At 36.9% G+C, this 13,362-nt stretch overlaps 2 protein-coding genes and 1 pseudogene across 2 annotated transcripts; 2 read left to right on the top strand and 1 right to left on the bottom strand.

Annotated features, from left to right (window-relative positions):
• Window positions 1-551: 551 nt before the first annotated feature.
• Window positions 552-2,196, top strand: LOC149008099 (cationic peroxidase 1-like; annotated as a pseudogene).
• Window positions 2,197-4,825: 2,629 nt separating this feature from the next.
• Window positions 4,826-6,502, top strand: LOC149008098 (peroxidase RIP1-like). Its single transcript, XM_089165389.1, has 3 exons — window positions 4,826-5,045; window positions 5,122-5,316; window positions 5,819-6,502. The coding sequence occupies exons 1-3, from the start codon at window positions 4,827-4,829 to the stop codon at window positions 6,374-6,376; spliced, it is 972 nt and encodes a 323-aa protein (XP_089021515.1). The 5' UTR covers window position 4,826; the 3' UTR covers window positions 6,377-6,502.
• Window positions 6,503-6,511: 9 nt separating this feature from the next.
• LOC149008097 (peroxidase 4-like) lies at window positions 6,512-8,430 on the bottom strand. The gene is made up of 4 exons (XM_089165390.1): window positions 8,103-8,430; window positions 7,839-8,030; window positions 7,582-7,747; window positions 6,512-7,152 (listed from the first exon to the last, which is right to left on the bottom strand). The coding sequence occupies exons 1-4, from the start codon at window positions 8,307-8,309 to the stop codon at window positions 6,755-6,757; spliced, it is 963 nt and encodes a 320-aa protein (XP_089021516.1). The 5' UTR covers window positions 8,310-8,430; the 3' UTR covers window positions 6,512-6,754.
• Window positions 8,431-13,362: the final 4,932 nt, after the last annotated feature.

The following is a 13,362-nucleotide window of genomic DNA, read 5'->3' as shown; positions in this document are numbered from 1 at the left end:
TCCCAATTGAAAACCTAATGGCCACGCGTTTCTTGTCTGTGAAGGAAACATCTCAAGCATCAGAGCGGCAAGATGTTAGCTTAAGAGAAGCTAGGTTTCACACTTGGGTCCACCGCACCGTCAGGGTCTACTTTAACTGGGTTCCTTCTCTACTCTAGAACCGCGTTGCTGGTACCATCTACACGTCAAACCGTTGAAAAATCTAAAGCATCGTTAGCAGTTTGTTTTTATCTTTATCTGTCAAGAAGAGATTTGTTGAAAGCAAATTTCCTCTTTCTGCGTGTGTTCAAATCCCACACTGGCTGTAACTGATTTTGCTTGGGTTGCTTGAATTCAGCGCATTCAGCAAGACATTGTGCGCTGAACCCAAGCAACTTTAAGTATTTGATTGTGGTCTAGAGAAAACGAAGAGGGGAATAAGTGCTACGTTTAATGATCTACTAGCATAAATAGAAGGTGTCGAGGAAGAATTTAGCAACTCTTCCTTTGTTTTCCATCCTCCCTACAAAAGAGCAATAGTTGTTGGGGTTGGGCTCTCTCAAGCTATAATCATGGCTGGGTCTTCTTCTTCTAAAATCACTTTCTCTGTAGCTTTTCTTGTTCTCATTGGAGTGGCTTCTGGTGCGTTATCCTCGACTTACTATAGCAGTTCATGTCCCAATGCTCTCTCCACAATCAAGTCAGCTGTGGACTCTGGGTTTGCTAACGATAGCCGCATGGGCGCTTCCCTGCTTCGTATTCATTTCCATGATTGCTTTGTCGAAGCAAGTCTCTCAGTCTTTGGTTTACCTAATTTACAACCCAGAAGATGGATTGATAATTAGAGATATCCGTCACCTCTCACGTTTCTTCACTACAAAATAGGTGGGCCCCACCTCTAAGTATGGACATGATAAAACGAATCAGAGATGGATCCCCGGTGGATCACTTTTGTGGGAATTGCTTCGGTCCCACGTCATTAATGCCAAGGATCTTCTTGCAGCCGTTGGATGGTCGTGTGGTCAGGGTTTAAATCCTGACCACCCGTTGCTTGAAACCACTTAAGCGAAAAGATATGCAATGAATGGCCGGGATTTAAACCCAACCCGTGGCAACCATCGGATGGCCGCAAGACGATCCAACACATTAATTATGCAAGACTGAAGCAAAACCCCACTTTTGTGTGATGGAGAAGCATGCAACGAACACATACCTCCCTGTACAGGGAGGTGATCCGGACTACAATAAATAGATTATGAGTTGTAACACGTAGGAACTTAAAAGTCAAGTTTCACTTCGTTTTTTATCATGAATGTGGAACTAGGGTTTCAAGAATAGACGTTGACATCAAGAGTGTATGTGAATAGGGTTGTGACGGATTTATACTATTGGACGATACTTCTACCTTCACCGGTGAAAAGACGACCAACCGAAATAACAATTCAATCCGAAGTTTTGAAGTCATCAATATCATCAAATCTAAGTCGAGATAATCTGTCCCGACATAGTCTCTTGTGCAGACATTCTTGCCATTGTTGCTCGTGATTCCGTCATTGCTATAAGCATCATTGTTCATTCATTATTCTCTCTCTTTCTCTCTCTTTTTTAAAGGTTAATTTTTCTGGTTTGCATAGTATGGGCAATGTATATATTGCAGTTGGGTGGACCTTCATGGACTGTTCTACTAGGGAGAAGAGATTCAACTATAGCAAGTTTGAGTCAAGCCAACAGTGACATCCATGCATCATCCTTGAATCTTAGTGGGCTTATCTCTTTTTTCTCCAAGAAAGGTTTAAATACAAATGAAATGGTGGCTCTCTCAGGAGCTCACACCATAGGCAAAGCTAGATGCACAAACTTCAGAAATCGTATCTTCTTTGAGACCAACATTGATTCATCATATGCAACATCATTCGGGTCCAATTGCCCTAGAAATGGCAGTGACAACAATCTTGCCCCTCTTGACGCTACAAGCTCAACTTCTTTTGATAATGCTTAGTACAAGAACCTGATAAACAAGAAGGGCTTATTACACAAGGATCAAGAGCTCTACAATGATGGCTCTACAACTTTTTTTTAATAATGCTTACCTATAGCATGATTTCTTCCACATTCTTATCAGATTTCACCAATGTGGTGATAAAGATGGGAAACATCAGTGTTCTCACAGGCACCAGCGGGGAGATCAAAACCAATTGCAGAAAAGTCAACTCATGAGCTTGATCTTAAGTCAATCTTTTCTTGTTTTGTGGTATGGGGTGGGAAACAAGATACGATCATTTGTACTCAATTTTGGGTTGCTCCCTGGCCATCCTCCAAAAATAACCTAAGTGGTGGAGACAAGTACATGTAACTTATGTTACAATTGTGAAAATAAATGAATTTTTTTTGGTCAAAATGTAATTCATGCCCATGCTGCAAATCAATCCGTTACCAAACTATATATGCGTATTCTCAATCAAACACTTTTTCTTTGATCTCAAAAGTAGAAAAGGAAAAATCAATCGGGTTTGAATTCACTCGTCTCTGGAGAGAGGGGGGACAATTCTAAAAGTGGGTGTATTGTGTTTCTGACTTAAATCCCATGAGTTTGTCCAATGACCTAAGAAGTAGGACCCATGGTAAACTATATTGTCGAAATTTGACCGAAATTCATTATATTTCAGTTAGATCGGTGAGTGGCGAAATAAAACAAAGGGCGAAAACGATATCTATTAAAAGTCATCGAAAAATTGGTGATTTTCAGCGCTTTTCCAGCAAATCGGTGAAATAATGGGGGAAAGCGTCAATATTTCTCCAAACCTGAGCTTTGTCATTTAGAAATCACTGGCCACTGTTGCCTTATCCTTTTCTTCTCTCCTTCTCTGTCTTCATCTTCTATCTCTCCAATGTGATGGGCTCCTCTGTGCAGCAACGGGGGCGAAGGAGAATATCTGGCTACCATTTACGTTTCTTGTAATTGAACTGCTTAAAGAAGAAAAAGATAAAGTTCTATTTCCAATGAGCATGGTTATTCAAAGATAAAGAAAAATGAAAAGACATTAGGTTGATAGATAAAGTGGGTTTTGGGTAAAGGTACCATAGTTGGACTTGGAAAAATTACATGATTAACCACTTTTAGGTTTTCTTTTACAAAAATAACCACTCAATGTTTCACTTAACAAAATTAGCTAAAATTAAGTTTGGGTTTTGTTTAGCCAAAATAATAATTTTTCATTCCTTTTACATTTTTAACCCCTAAAATTAACCACATTAAAAAGGAAAATTCACTATTTTGTTCAAAAGGAAAAATCACTAATTTTTCATTTCCTTTGGACATTTTTACCCATATATTGGTATGATTAATTTTAGGGGTAAAAATGTCCAAATGGATGAAAAATCACTATTTTTGTAAATCCAAACTCAGTTTTAGCTAATTTTGTTAAGTGAAACTTTGAGTGGTTATTTTTGTAAATGAAAACTTACAACTAGCTAATCAAGTAATTTTCCCGTTGGACTTTTTGAATTTTTTTGCTCAAATTTCCTCTGAAGTATCGGCGAAATTTGCCATTTAGATGGTTTCTCTAAAGGGGGAAATGGCGAATTTCGCTGATATTCCACACCTTGGTAGGATTATTCTGTAAAATTTTCCTTTAGTGCCCCTACGTATTTGTTAGTTAATCTCTTTTTATTTTTTAAATTTTTTAAAATTTTTGGAATTGATAGTTTTATTAAAATTCTATCCCATACTATGAGATATTGATCTTCATCATCTGAACTAGCTAAGATCCTTAGAGGTTACCCATCCAGTTTTAGATGGAATAGCCATTGGATCTAAAAAGGAGATAAGAGCCAAATATACAATGCCGCATAAATTTTACTTGCATGACAATAAGTAACAAATACTCTTTGCATAGTTTGAAGCTTTTCCTTCATAAGATAGAAGATTGTATTCTCTTCACTTTTAAGATATTTGAGTTGTACCCAACTTATGGTCAAATCTGGTTTGGAATACTAGTCCAACTAGTATTTATAGACAACATTAACTTCTATAGTCAATTAGACTCTCCTAAAGTCACGTTGTAGAAGATAACTACTATATGCATAAGTTTGTTAGTCTCCATCGTTGCCAAACTCTTACCTATACTTATTTCGACCGTGACGTCTTAACGGCTATTTTCACTTACGCAACATTCATTATATTTTCTTCCCAAGTGTACTCATGTATCCTGCTGAGCAGCCCCGTTTGACCTTTGACCATCTGCTCTCCTTTCTATAAACCTAATTTCAATTTTAAATATTTCATAGGGCCAGCCAATAGGTGCATGGTGGGTCCGGTGCGCGAATAACCCATGCATCTAGTCATTATCTTTATAGTAGCCAGGGTTGTCCATCGGTTGGTCTAGATCGGTTTCATCTCAATTTCATTATGAAATTGAGTGAATCCAAATCAAACCAATAAAGATACACCGGTTTTGATCTTGGTTTTACGTTGATTTAGGTCCGATTACATTACTATGAATTTTTTTCGGTTTTAATGTGATCCGATTTGGGTCTGGTGTCACAAAACCCCAAACTAAACCGGACCATTGGGCTGGTTTTCTCCGTCTGGTCAGGATCACAGTGACCCGTCTTATCCAGATAAATCAATAATAGTGTAACTCGTATTCTTGCAGTGGTTGGTTTTACTTTGAAGCTAGCTAGCCGCCTTGATATAAACTTCTACGCAGTAGTTACTAGTTGTTCTCTCCGACCAAATTCTTTGCATACTCTACCAACTCCTAGAACCAACTTTTGCTTGTCTCTGTCATATTCAATCTATAAAAACTATAAATGCTAGTGTCCATTCTGAAGTTTTCAACAGAAACATGGCTGCAGTTGCTTCTTTGTGTCTCCATCTCTTCGTGATCATTTTGCTTTCTGTAGTAAACATAGCTAACTCTGCAACTCTCTCCTCTACTTTCTACGACAAAGTGTGCCCTAAGGCTTTGTCCACCATTAAAGAAGTGGTGAAAGATGCAGTAAACCAAGAAAGTCGCATGGGGGCTTCCTTGCTTCGTCTCCATTTCCATGACTGTTTTGTAAATGTAAGCTACGTATGAATTATTTTCTATATATCATGATGAGTTGTTAATATTTTTTTTTTCCTTCCCAATCCTGTAGGGCTGTGATGGTTCAGTTCTTCTAGACAATTCCGCCAACATTGATAGTGAGAAGAATGCCTTCGCTAATGTTAACTCCACCAGAGGATTTGATGTTATTGACAAGATTAAATCCAAGGTTGATAAAGTCTGTGGAGGCTCACTTGTATCATGTGCTGATATCTTGGCCGTGGTAGCCAGAGACTCTGTAGTTGCGGTTAGTAAAATAAACCTCTCTGCTAACCCAAGATTAATTCCTAATGGTCAAGTTCACGGCTCGTTGGATAACCCACCAAGTGATTCTGCTTTGAAAATACTAGAGACAGTTTTGCTTGTTTATGGACGTTTGATAAAACTTGCTTTCGAAAGCAAAACTACTTATAGCCAAAGTTCTTATATTTATAATTTCAAATTCCATAAGTACCTCTCTCTAAACTCTTTCACTTAATCTACTCCATGCCCAACTTTTGCTTTGACTATTTGTTTTAGTAGGAATTTTCATTAGTTTCAATTTATGTTTTAACAATTATATGAAACATGACAATTTTATCAAATGGTTTTTGGCTGATTTTATTTTTTTTTTATTTATTTATTTATTTTTTTTTTTTTTGTTTTCTGAAGCAAGAAACACTAAAAATTATTTTTTTGTGGGTCATCAAAGTGGTCTTTAAGTTCATAAGCCACTAAACAATCATTGGTTGATGTGTGCTGCAAAACAGCTTGGAGGCCCAACATGGGAGGTGCAGCTAGGGAGGAGAGACTCAACTACAGCAAGTCGGACCACTGCGAACAATGACATCCCTTCACCGTTGCTAAGCCTCTCTGGACTCATCAGCAACTTCAAGAAACAAGGGCTAGACACCAAAGATTTGGTTGCACTCTCTGGGGCACACACCATTGGCTTTGCAAAGTGTAGTCTCTTCAAGAACCATCTCTATAATGAAACCAACATTGATCCCAACTTTGCCACTGCAAGGAAGTCAAGTTGCCCGCCCTCTGGTGGTGACAATAACCGTTCTCCCATAGACACCACAGCTTCAAAATTTGATACACAGTATTTTGCAAACCTGGTGAAGAAAAGGGGACTCCTACACTCGGATCAGGAACTGTATACTGGTGGTTCTAGTACCATTGATGCACTAGTAAAGAGCTATAGCTCAGACTCTAAGACCTTTTATGCTGATTTTTCCAAGTCTATGATTAAGATGGGGAATATTAGTCCTTTGACTGGAAAGAAGGGCCAAATTAGGGTGAACTGTAGGAAGGTGAACAGCTGAAGCCAGCAAATGCTGTCTCTTCCTAAACGATTTCTGTATTTGGTTTGTAATAAATGGGTATGTTAGTTAAGAGACTTTCCACATTTTGAATGAATGGTAATAACCACTTCGAAAAACTTATACGGCTGTGTTTTTAATGAAAATTCAACTTTGGAGTGTCTTTACTTTTCAAAGATAAAATGGCATGTCAGTGTTTAAAGGCCACTGCTCTAGGGTGGTCGAGCAATTTGTTCTAAATAAGATGGATTTAAGAAGTAGAACTCAAACGTACATTATATATTGTCAATCATGGAAGAAAAAAATCCAACAGGCATTGGATTTCATCAATATCACAAGTTCAAAGCCATATTTTTTTAACAGGATATCCCTTATGGCCCCTTATTTACATGAATTCACTTTCCTACAGTTGAATCTAACCTCTCCCTTACTTCCTGTAAGAACTTTAATTTTACCCATCTTAATCATGGACTTAGCAAAGTCTCTGAAAAACAGAAAAGGATAATTAACATATCTTCTAACTCTATAATCAGTTTTGGAACTGCCATTGTAGAGCTCCTGGTCTGAATGAAGTAGCCCCTTTCTTCTCAATAAGTTCTTATAATAGTTATTATCAAAATGGGCAGGGGATACAGCATCAAGCTTAGCCAGGTTGTTGTCACCACCACTCTTGGGGCATTTGCTCTGCAATGACTTAGCAAACGAAGGATCTATATTTGAGTCATTATAGATTCGGCTACGGAATGAGGTGCATCTAGAGAAACCAATGGTGTGTGAACCTACAAGCTCAAACCATTAAGAAATGCATTAGAACAAACGACCGAAAAAAAAAAAAAAAAAAAAAAACAAAAAACACAAATATTTAACGTGGTTTATACACCAACGTAGTATACTACATTGACGGGCGAAGGACTTTCCACCATGTGGAAGAAGGAAAAAAATGGAGAGCTTTCAACCAATAGTCAAAACAGCTTTATAAGAACTCTCACTCAAAATCCTAAGGTGAAAATCCTAATCTCACAATATGACCATATGGGAGAATGTAGGTTCTATATACAGATTCATGTTGGTCCAAACCATCTACTTCAACCATGGATCTCCCAAATAGGGTTATTTGGGTCACCCACCAAAGCATGTTGGTGCACGTCCATCCAAACATAACAGAAGGATTGAAACTATATTTTAGTTTAGAAATTAGAACAATTTACCTGAAAGGGCCACCACATCTTTCACAGACAACCCTTGTGCCTTGAATTTGGATATGATACCCCTGAGGTTCAAAGTAGGAGCAGGGATGCTGGCATTGGCTGCAGCAAGGCTTGCTGTGGTAGAATCTCTCCTTCCCAGACCGACAGTCCATGAAGGGCCACCCAGCTGCAATTTCATGAAACCCTTTTAGTATACAGTGAGAAGATCAACCCAAATTAAGATCTATTACGAGGTGTTTGATGTGTGTCTGACTGACATAAACTACAGAATCACGAGCGGCCAAAGCAAGAATATCAGCACAAGACACAACTCCTGGGCACTGTTTCTCCAAATTAGCTTTGATTTTATCAACTACATTGAAGCCTCGAACTGAGTTATTGTTTGGAGCTGCCATTTTCTCGCCGGTGAAGTTGGCAGTGTCATCCAGGAGTATTGATCCGTCACAGCCCTGTAAAAATTAAGATCATTTCTAAGAAGCAAACACACTTCAAAAGAGTAGAAAGCAAGGGGAAGAACTCACATTTACAAAGCAGTCATGGAAATGCAACCGAAGTAATGAGGCACCAATTCTAGTTTCTTTCTTAATAGCAGCAATTACAGTTGATTTCACGATAGAATGAGATTTGGGGCATGTCGATGAGTAGTAATTAGAGGAGAGCTTGCAATGAGCCTCATTGCACAAACCTGCAATTAAAAGGGTTAAACACAGAAGGCTGTAAGAAGCCATTAGTCCTAATTTGATGAATGGAAACTACAAATGGGCACAGCAGATGAGAGCAGGAAACAAAAATGGGGTACAAATAGTTGGGATCTTCTAGTTAAGATACATAATGACAGGCACTGCTGGAGTCTAGATCATCTCTCCCACACATGCTGTACCCTTTAAAACTTTTTTTTACCATATAATAAGTGTGGTATTATTTTTAAATATTAACAAAATAATTTAAATGAGGTGACAGTCTGGGAAATTGCTTGGGTCATGCGCATGACCATCAACCTGGAATTTCGGACTGTCAGATCCGAAATCGAATCTCGACCGTTGAATTTTAATGGTCGAGATCAAAATTTTGACTGAAATTTCAATCCGACGGCCCATAGTGTATGGCAATGCAAAGGACCCAAGCAAGACCCAGAACCTCTGCTGTTGGGCTGCATCAGCACTCTTAGATTATTAAAACGGTCCAAGTGGCCGACATGGCTTGGTGAGGATATACATTTTGGGAAGAATTCCTTCGGGACCCCAAATCCTAGGGTTGGGTCCAGGTCCAGTTCACATCATAAGAATCCTACTAGGGCACATAACAGCTCATCTCAATCATCTACTTATTGATGGAACAATAATTTATCCAAGTAAAAACGTGTAAAGGATATGCTTTTGGGTTAATGGTGACAACCTCTTTGCAAAAGTAGTACGAGCAAGAAGTTTTCACATTCCAACTTATGTTAGACGTTCAAACTTATGTAAAGAAGAAAAATCTTTGTTATTTTAAAGTAAAACTTTGACTGTTATCATTTGTTGCATGGTTTTCTTCAATGATATATGTGCTTTAAAGATCGAAATCAAATGATGATTTATGATTACATACCCATAAAGTGAAGCATGATAAGAATAAAAGCAAGTAAAGAGTAACACATAAGGAAAGTCACAGTAAATGATAGTACTTAATGGCACATAATTAATTACCAAAAAAATTAGAACATGGTTAAAACTTAATCATTATTAAAACTCGATCATTATTATTTATGTTGGCAAGAAAAAATGATATCAATAAAAAAATTAAAAATAAAAATGAAATGAGAACAATGGGGTTCTTCAATGCCTACCCCATTATTTGAGTGAGATTAAGGGTGTCATTAAATTCATGTCACATGCCCATCTTATGATTTCTATTGTCATGCCACATTAAATTATTTAATGATGTTTTGAGCCCAGCTCACGTACCGTTTTAATGAATAGATTTGCCTTAAATAATAAGTTTTTTATTCTAATTTGTTGAATTCAAATGTCACAGATAAAGTTTTCTCATCATTTGGAGTGAAGGGGCAAAAATTTTTGTCATCATCAAGACAGAAGTTCAAATTCAAAAACTCTTTGATTTTACTACTTCTACATGATACGCTGCCCCCACCCTACTCCAAGCACATCCATGTAAAGAAAAAGTTAGTCCTCTCATATTGATCACTTAGTTTATAATTTTACATTAATCTATAATTTTTGTAGTTCCCAAAAGTTTACAGAATTGAGTACTTCTGCCCTAGTATTTATAGTGCAGAAGGGTTTTAACCAAAATCCCAGTTAAGGGTGTCAACTGGCTGCTTGGATCCGGTTGAACACTTTAGCAATCAATTGGGACAAATTTTGGTTTAAATCAGTTTTGGTTGAGTCATTTATTGGGTTTTTATTCATTTTTATTCTTATTGCATGAAGACCCAAATCAACCAGAGAGTTTTTCTGGTCAGTTTTGATAGGTAGTCTAACCAGTTTGGGTTGGAAATGAACAATCCTATGTGGTGTGATAATCCTGATCTAGGACTTATTGAGCTGAAAATTCTATTGGGGCAGGGTTGAGGAAGGCGCATTCTGTAGGGTTATTTGAGTCATACTTGGTTGAGGTATCTACATTATACCCAATTTATTATGTTCTAATACATGTCATCAAATTAGTAACGATTCAATGGTGTAAGGAACTTATTGGGAGAGTCCAGTTAACAATAGAACCTAATGTCATTCTATAAACACTAGCTAAAAGCAACGATTTGAGTATTCCAAACTAGATACTCAAGTGTAATGCTTTAAGTAATCTTTTGCATCAACAATTAATCTTAAAGCATTACAATTTTCTTTGAAAATTTCATTCGATAAAGTCTTGCATCTATTGAAAGGAGATTGGAAGCTCTATGAAGTCATGTGCGATTCAATTGTTAACTACTATTTTGAAACTCTTTCTTGTGAGTAATCTTATCATTCCGATATGTTGCTCGCTCTTCTTCTTAAATTAAAATAAGGAGTATTTTTCATTCCAAGTTTGAAGAAAGGTGGGTCAAATTGAATGTCTTCACTTCATAAAGAAATCTACATCTAAGCATGGTTATTTTGCTTTGAAACTAGATCTGTGTAAAGCATACGACAAGTTAGAATGGAGTTTTATTGAGGAATGTTTAAATTTTTTGGGGTTTCAGGCAAAGTGGGTGAGGTGGATCATGAAATGCATCACCACCGTTACTTTTTAAATTAAAGTTAATGGTCAATTATTGGAGAAGGCGATTCCAACTAGGGGCATTAGATAGGGCTGCCCACTTAGTCCATATATTTTCATTCTTTGTCATGAGGCTTTGTCTAGGAGATTAAGTGCAAATATTGGAATCCCTAGGTTCATCCGGTGTATTATTTAATGATTTGCATCCGCGAACGATAGAAGTTGATGATATCAATTTTTTTTCATGTTTTCTCAAATGGTTCGTGGGATTCAACAACTTTTCGTAGTGGTCATGTAGGGATTATCAAGGCATCCTGTGGGTCTTTTATAGCTACTCGCGTGAAAGTAGGTTGGGCTCTATCTACATCGCAAGCGGAGCTGGAAGCAATGTATGATATCCTTCAAGTTGCTTTTACTATGGGGATAAAAAATATCAAGCTCTTTTCTGATTGTCAGGCCGTAGTCTCTAGTTTACATAGTGATTCTAGTGATTTGGATTGGAATTGTTCAAACTTAATTCAGCCTATTAAAAACTTTTTGCTAGGGTTTGACAATTGTGTTGTATTACATATTTTGAGATCAAACAAAATTTATGCCGATTTGTTAGCTAGAGGGGCCCGTTGTTTGGGTATGTCTAAAGTTGGTGGATGCAGCCACCATGAGGACTTGATCATATGTACTTTGTTCCTGTTAAAAAAATTTCCCCAAACTTGTTTCTTTGAATGAATTTTTTTTATGTATTTGGCAAAAAAAAAAAAAAATATCGAGATTGCATGGTTAGCCCTAAAACTTTGTCGATTTATCGAATTGTTACGTGAATTTTGTTTTCTTTTAACGTTTGATTTACACTTGCAGAACCCACAACTCACGATTGTCATTGCTTTGTTTTTTATGAAAGCTTGATAGATTAAATAAAAAAATAAAAAAAGGTAATAATATAAAAATATAAAAAAATTAAACGGCTGCTTTGGTCTTCTTGATTTCTATGTATCGTGGATGGAAATGCCGGAAAAAAGAAAAAAAAAATTTCAATGGTTTAAATCTTTTTGTTCTTTTAGATTAATTGTAATAAAAGAAAAGTGTGGCATCCTGGAAAGCGATTAAACCATAATTTTGTGATGTAAACATTACCTCTGGAATTGGAGGTTTGCTAACGCAGTGGTTTTTCAATGAGTTTATAAAAGGAGAGTGAACAGTTTGTTAAAATTGCTTAATTTTATCATTTTGGGAAAGGAATTTGTGACTTCTATTTTTAGTTTGATTATTTATTTGATAAAATATTAGATTAAATTATTATTAGAATTCTCATTGATTAATTGTATTTATTATCTCTAATAGTGTAATGGATGTTGTTACAATTAATATAGTTAAACTATAGACATTTAATGGTTCAAGTTTAAAGCCTAGAAAATAAACACCCAATTTAGATTGAGATATCTAAACATGTTTTTTTATTTTTTTTATTTGATACATAAACGGGGTTAAAAATCCAAATCAATTTAAAGAGAGCTGGTCAAACGATCCACCTGAAGGAACTCCTCTATACCTTGAGGGGGTTCCTGAAAGAAATGCGTAGGAGACTACAATGTTGTTGTTCTCTTCGCCATCCAATCGGCAACCATATTTGCTTCTCTATTAGTATGAGTAATGATGATATTTCCATGCAAATCTACCAACTCTCGAATCGCCACAATAATCCTTGTCATCCTTCCTTGATTTTGAGCACTCAGTTTCAAACAATCGATTGCTTGTGAAGAGTTAGACTCCACGTAAACAGGTAGCATATTTCTTTCTACTGCATAGCATATGCCTACACAAATAGCATGGAGCTCAGTTTCAAGAACACTTGTCTTGGGATTCTATGCACAAAACCTCCCAAGTACACCCATTCTGAGCTGCGAAAAACCCCTCCAATTTGAGGATTTTAAACATGTTTTATATGGTACAAACTTCCTTTGAGGATCTTACCAAAAAAAAAAAACTTCCTTTGAGGATATTGTTGAGAAGGTTGACTAAACAATGGACAAGCGATGATGATTTTTGTATGGATTATTTATTAAATGTCCTGATAGATTTGCAAAAACTTATAGCAATTGTAAGACTGCTAAGTAAATATGAGATAACCTAGATGGCCAATAGGAATACGAGCTGCAACAAAATCAGTTCCGTTTTTCGTTGATTGGGCGAGCTAATTTTCGCATCACTACCATGGATGAATTGCAAGAGCTAGCTAGGGGTGCTTGGAAATTGTCTCAAGGGGTGATCTTACATTCATTGGGGAAAGGGTTTATCATCTTTCAGTTTCATAGTGAGGCAGATATGACTGAGGTGTGGCGCAGAGGTTTTTGGAATGTTGGAAAGCAATACATTCGTTTTCAGCGATGGAGGCCGGATTTTAATATCCACTCTCCTCAACCAGCAGGTAAGTTGGTGTGGGTTCGTTTCCCTGATTTACCTCTTGAGTATTGGCATGAGAAAGTGCTTCTTTCTATAGCAAAATCTGTTGGGAGACCTGTTTCTCTTGATAGACGAACTCGTCTTGGTTCTATTGGTCATTATGCTCGAATTTTGGTTGAATTGGAG

This window comes from Hakea prostrata, chromosome 8, assembly GCF_041222555.1.
Source record: "Hakea prostrata isolate BN-2017 chromosome 8, UWA_Hpros_2, whole genome shotgun sequence".
In the NCBI taxonomy this organism is placed as follows: Eukaryota; Viridiplantae; Streptophyta; class Magnoliopsida; order Proteales; family Proteaceae; genus Hakea; species Hakea prostrata.
This window is presented reverse-complemented; position numbering and strand designations above follow the sequence as displayed.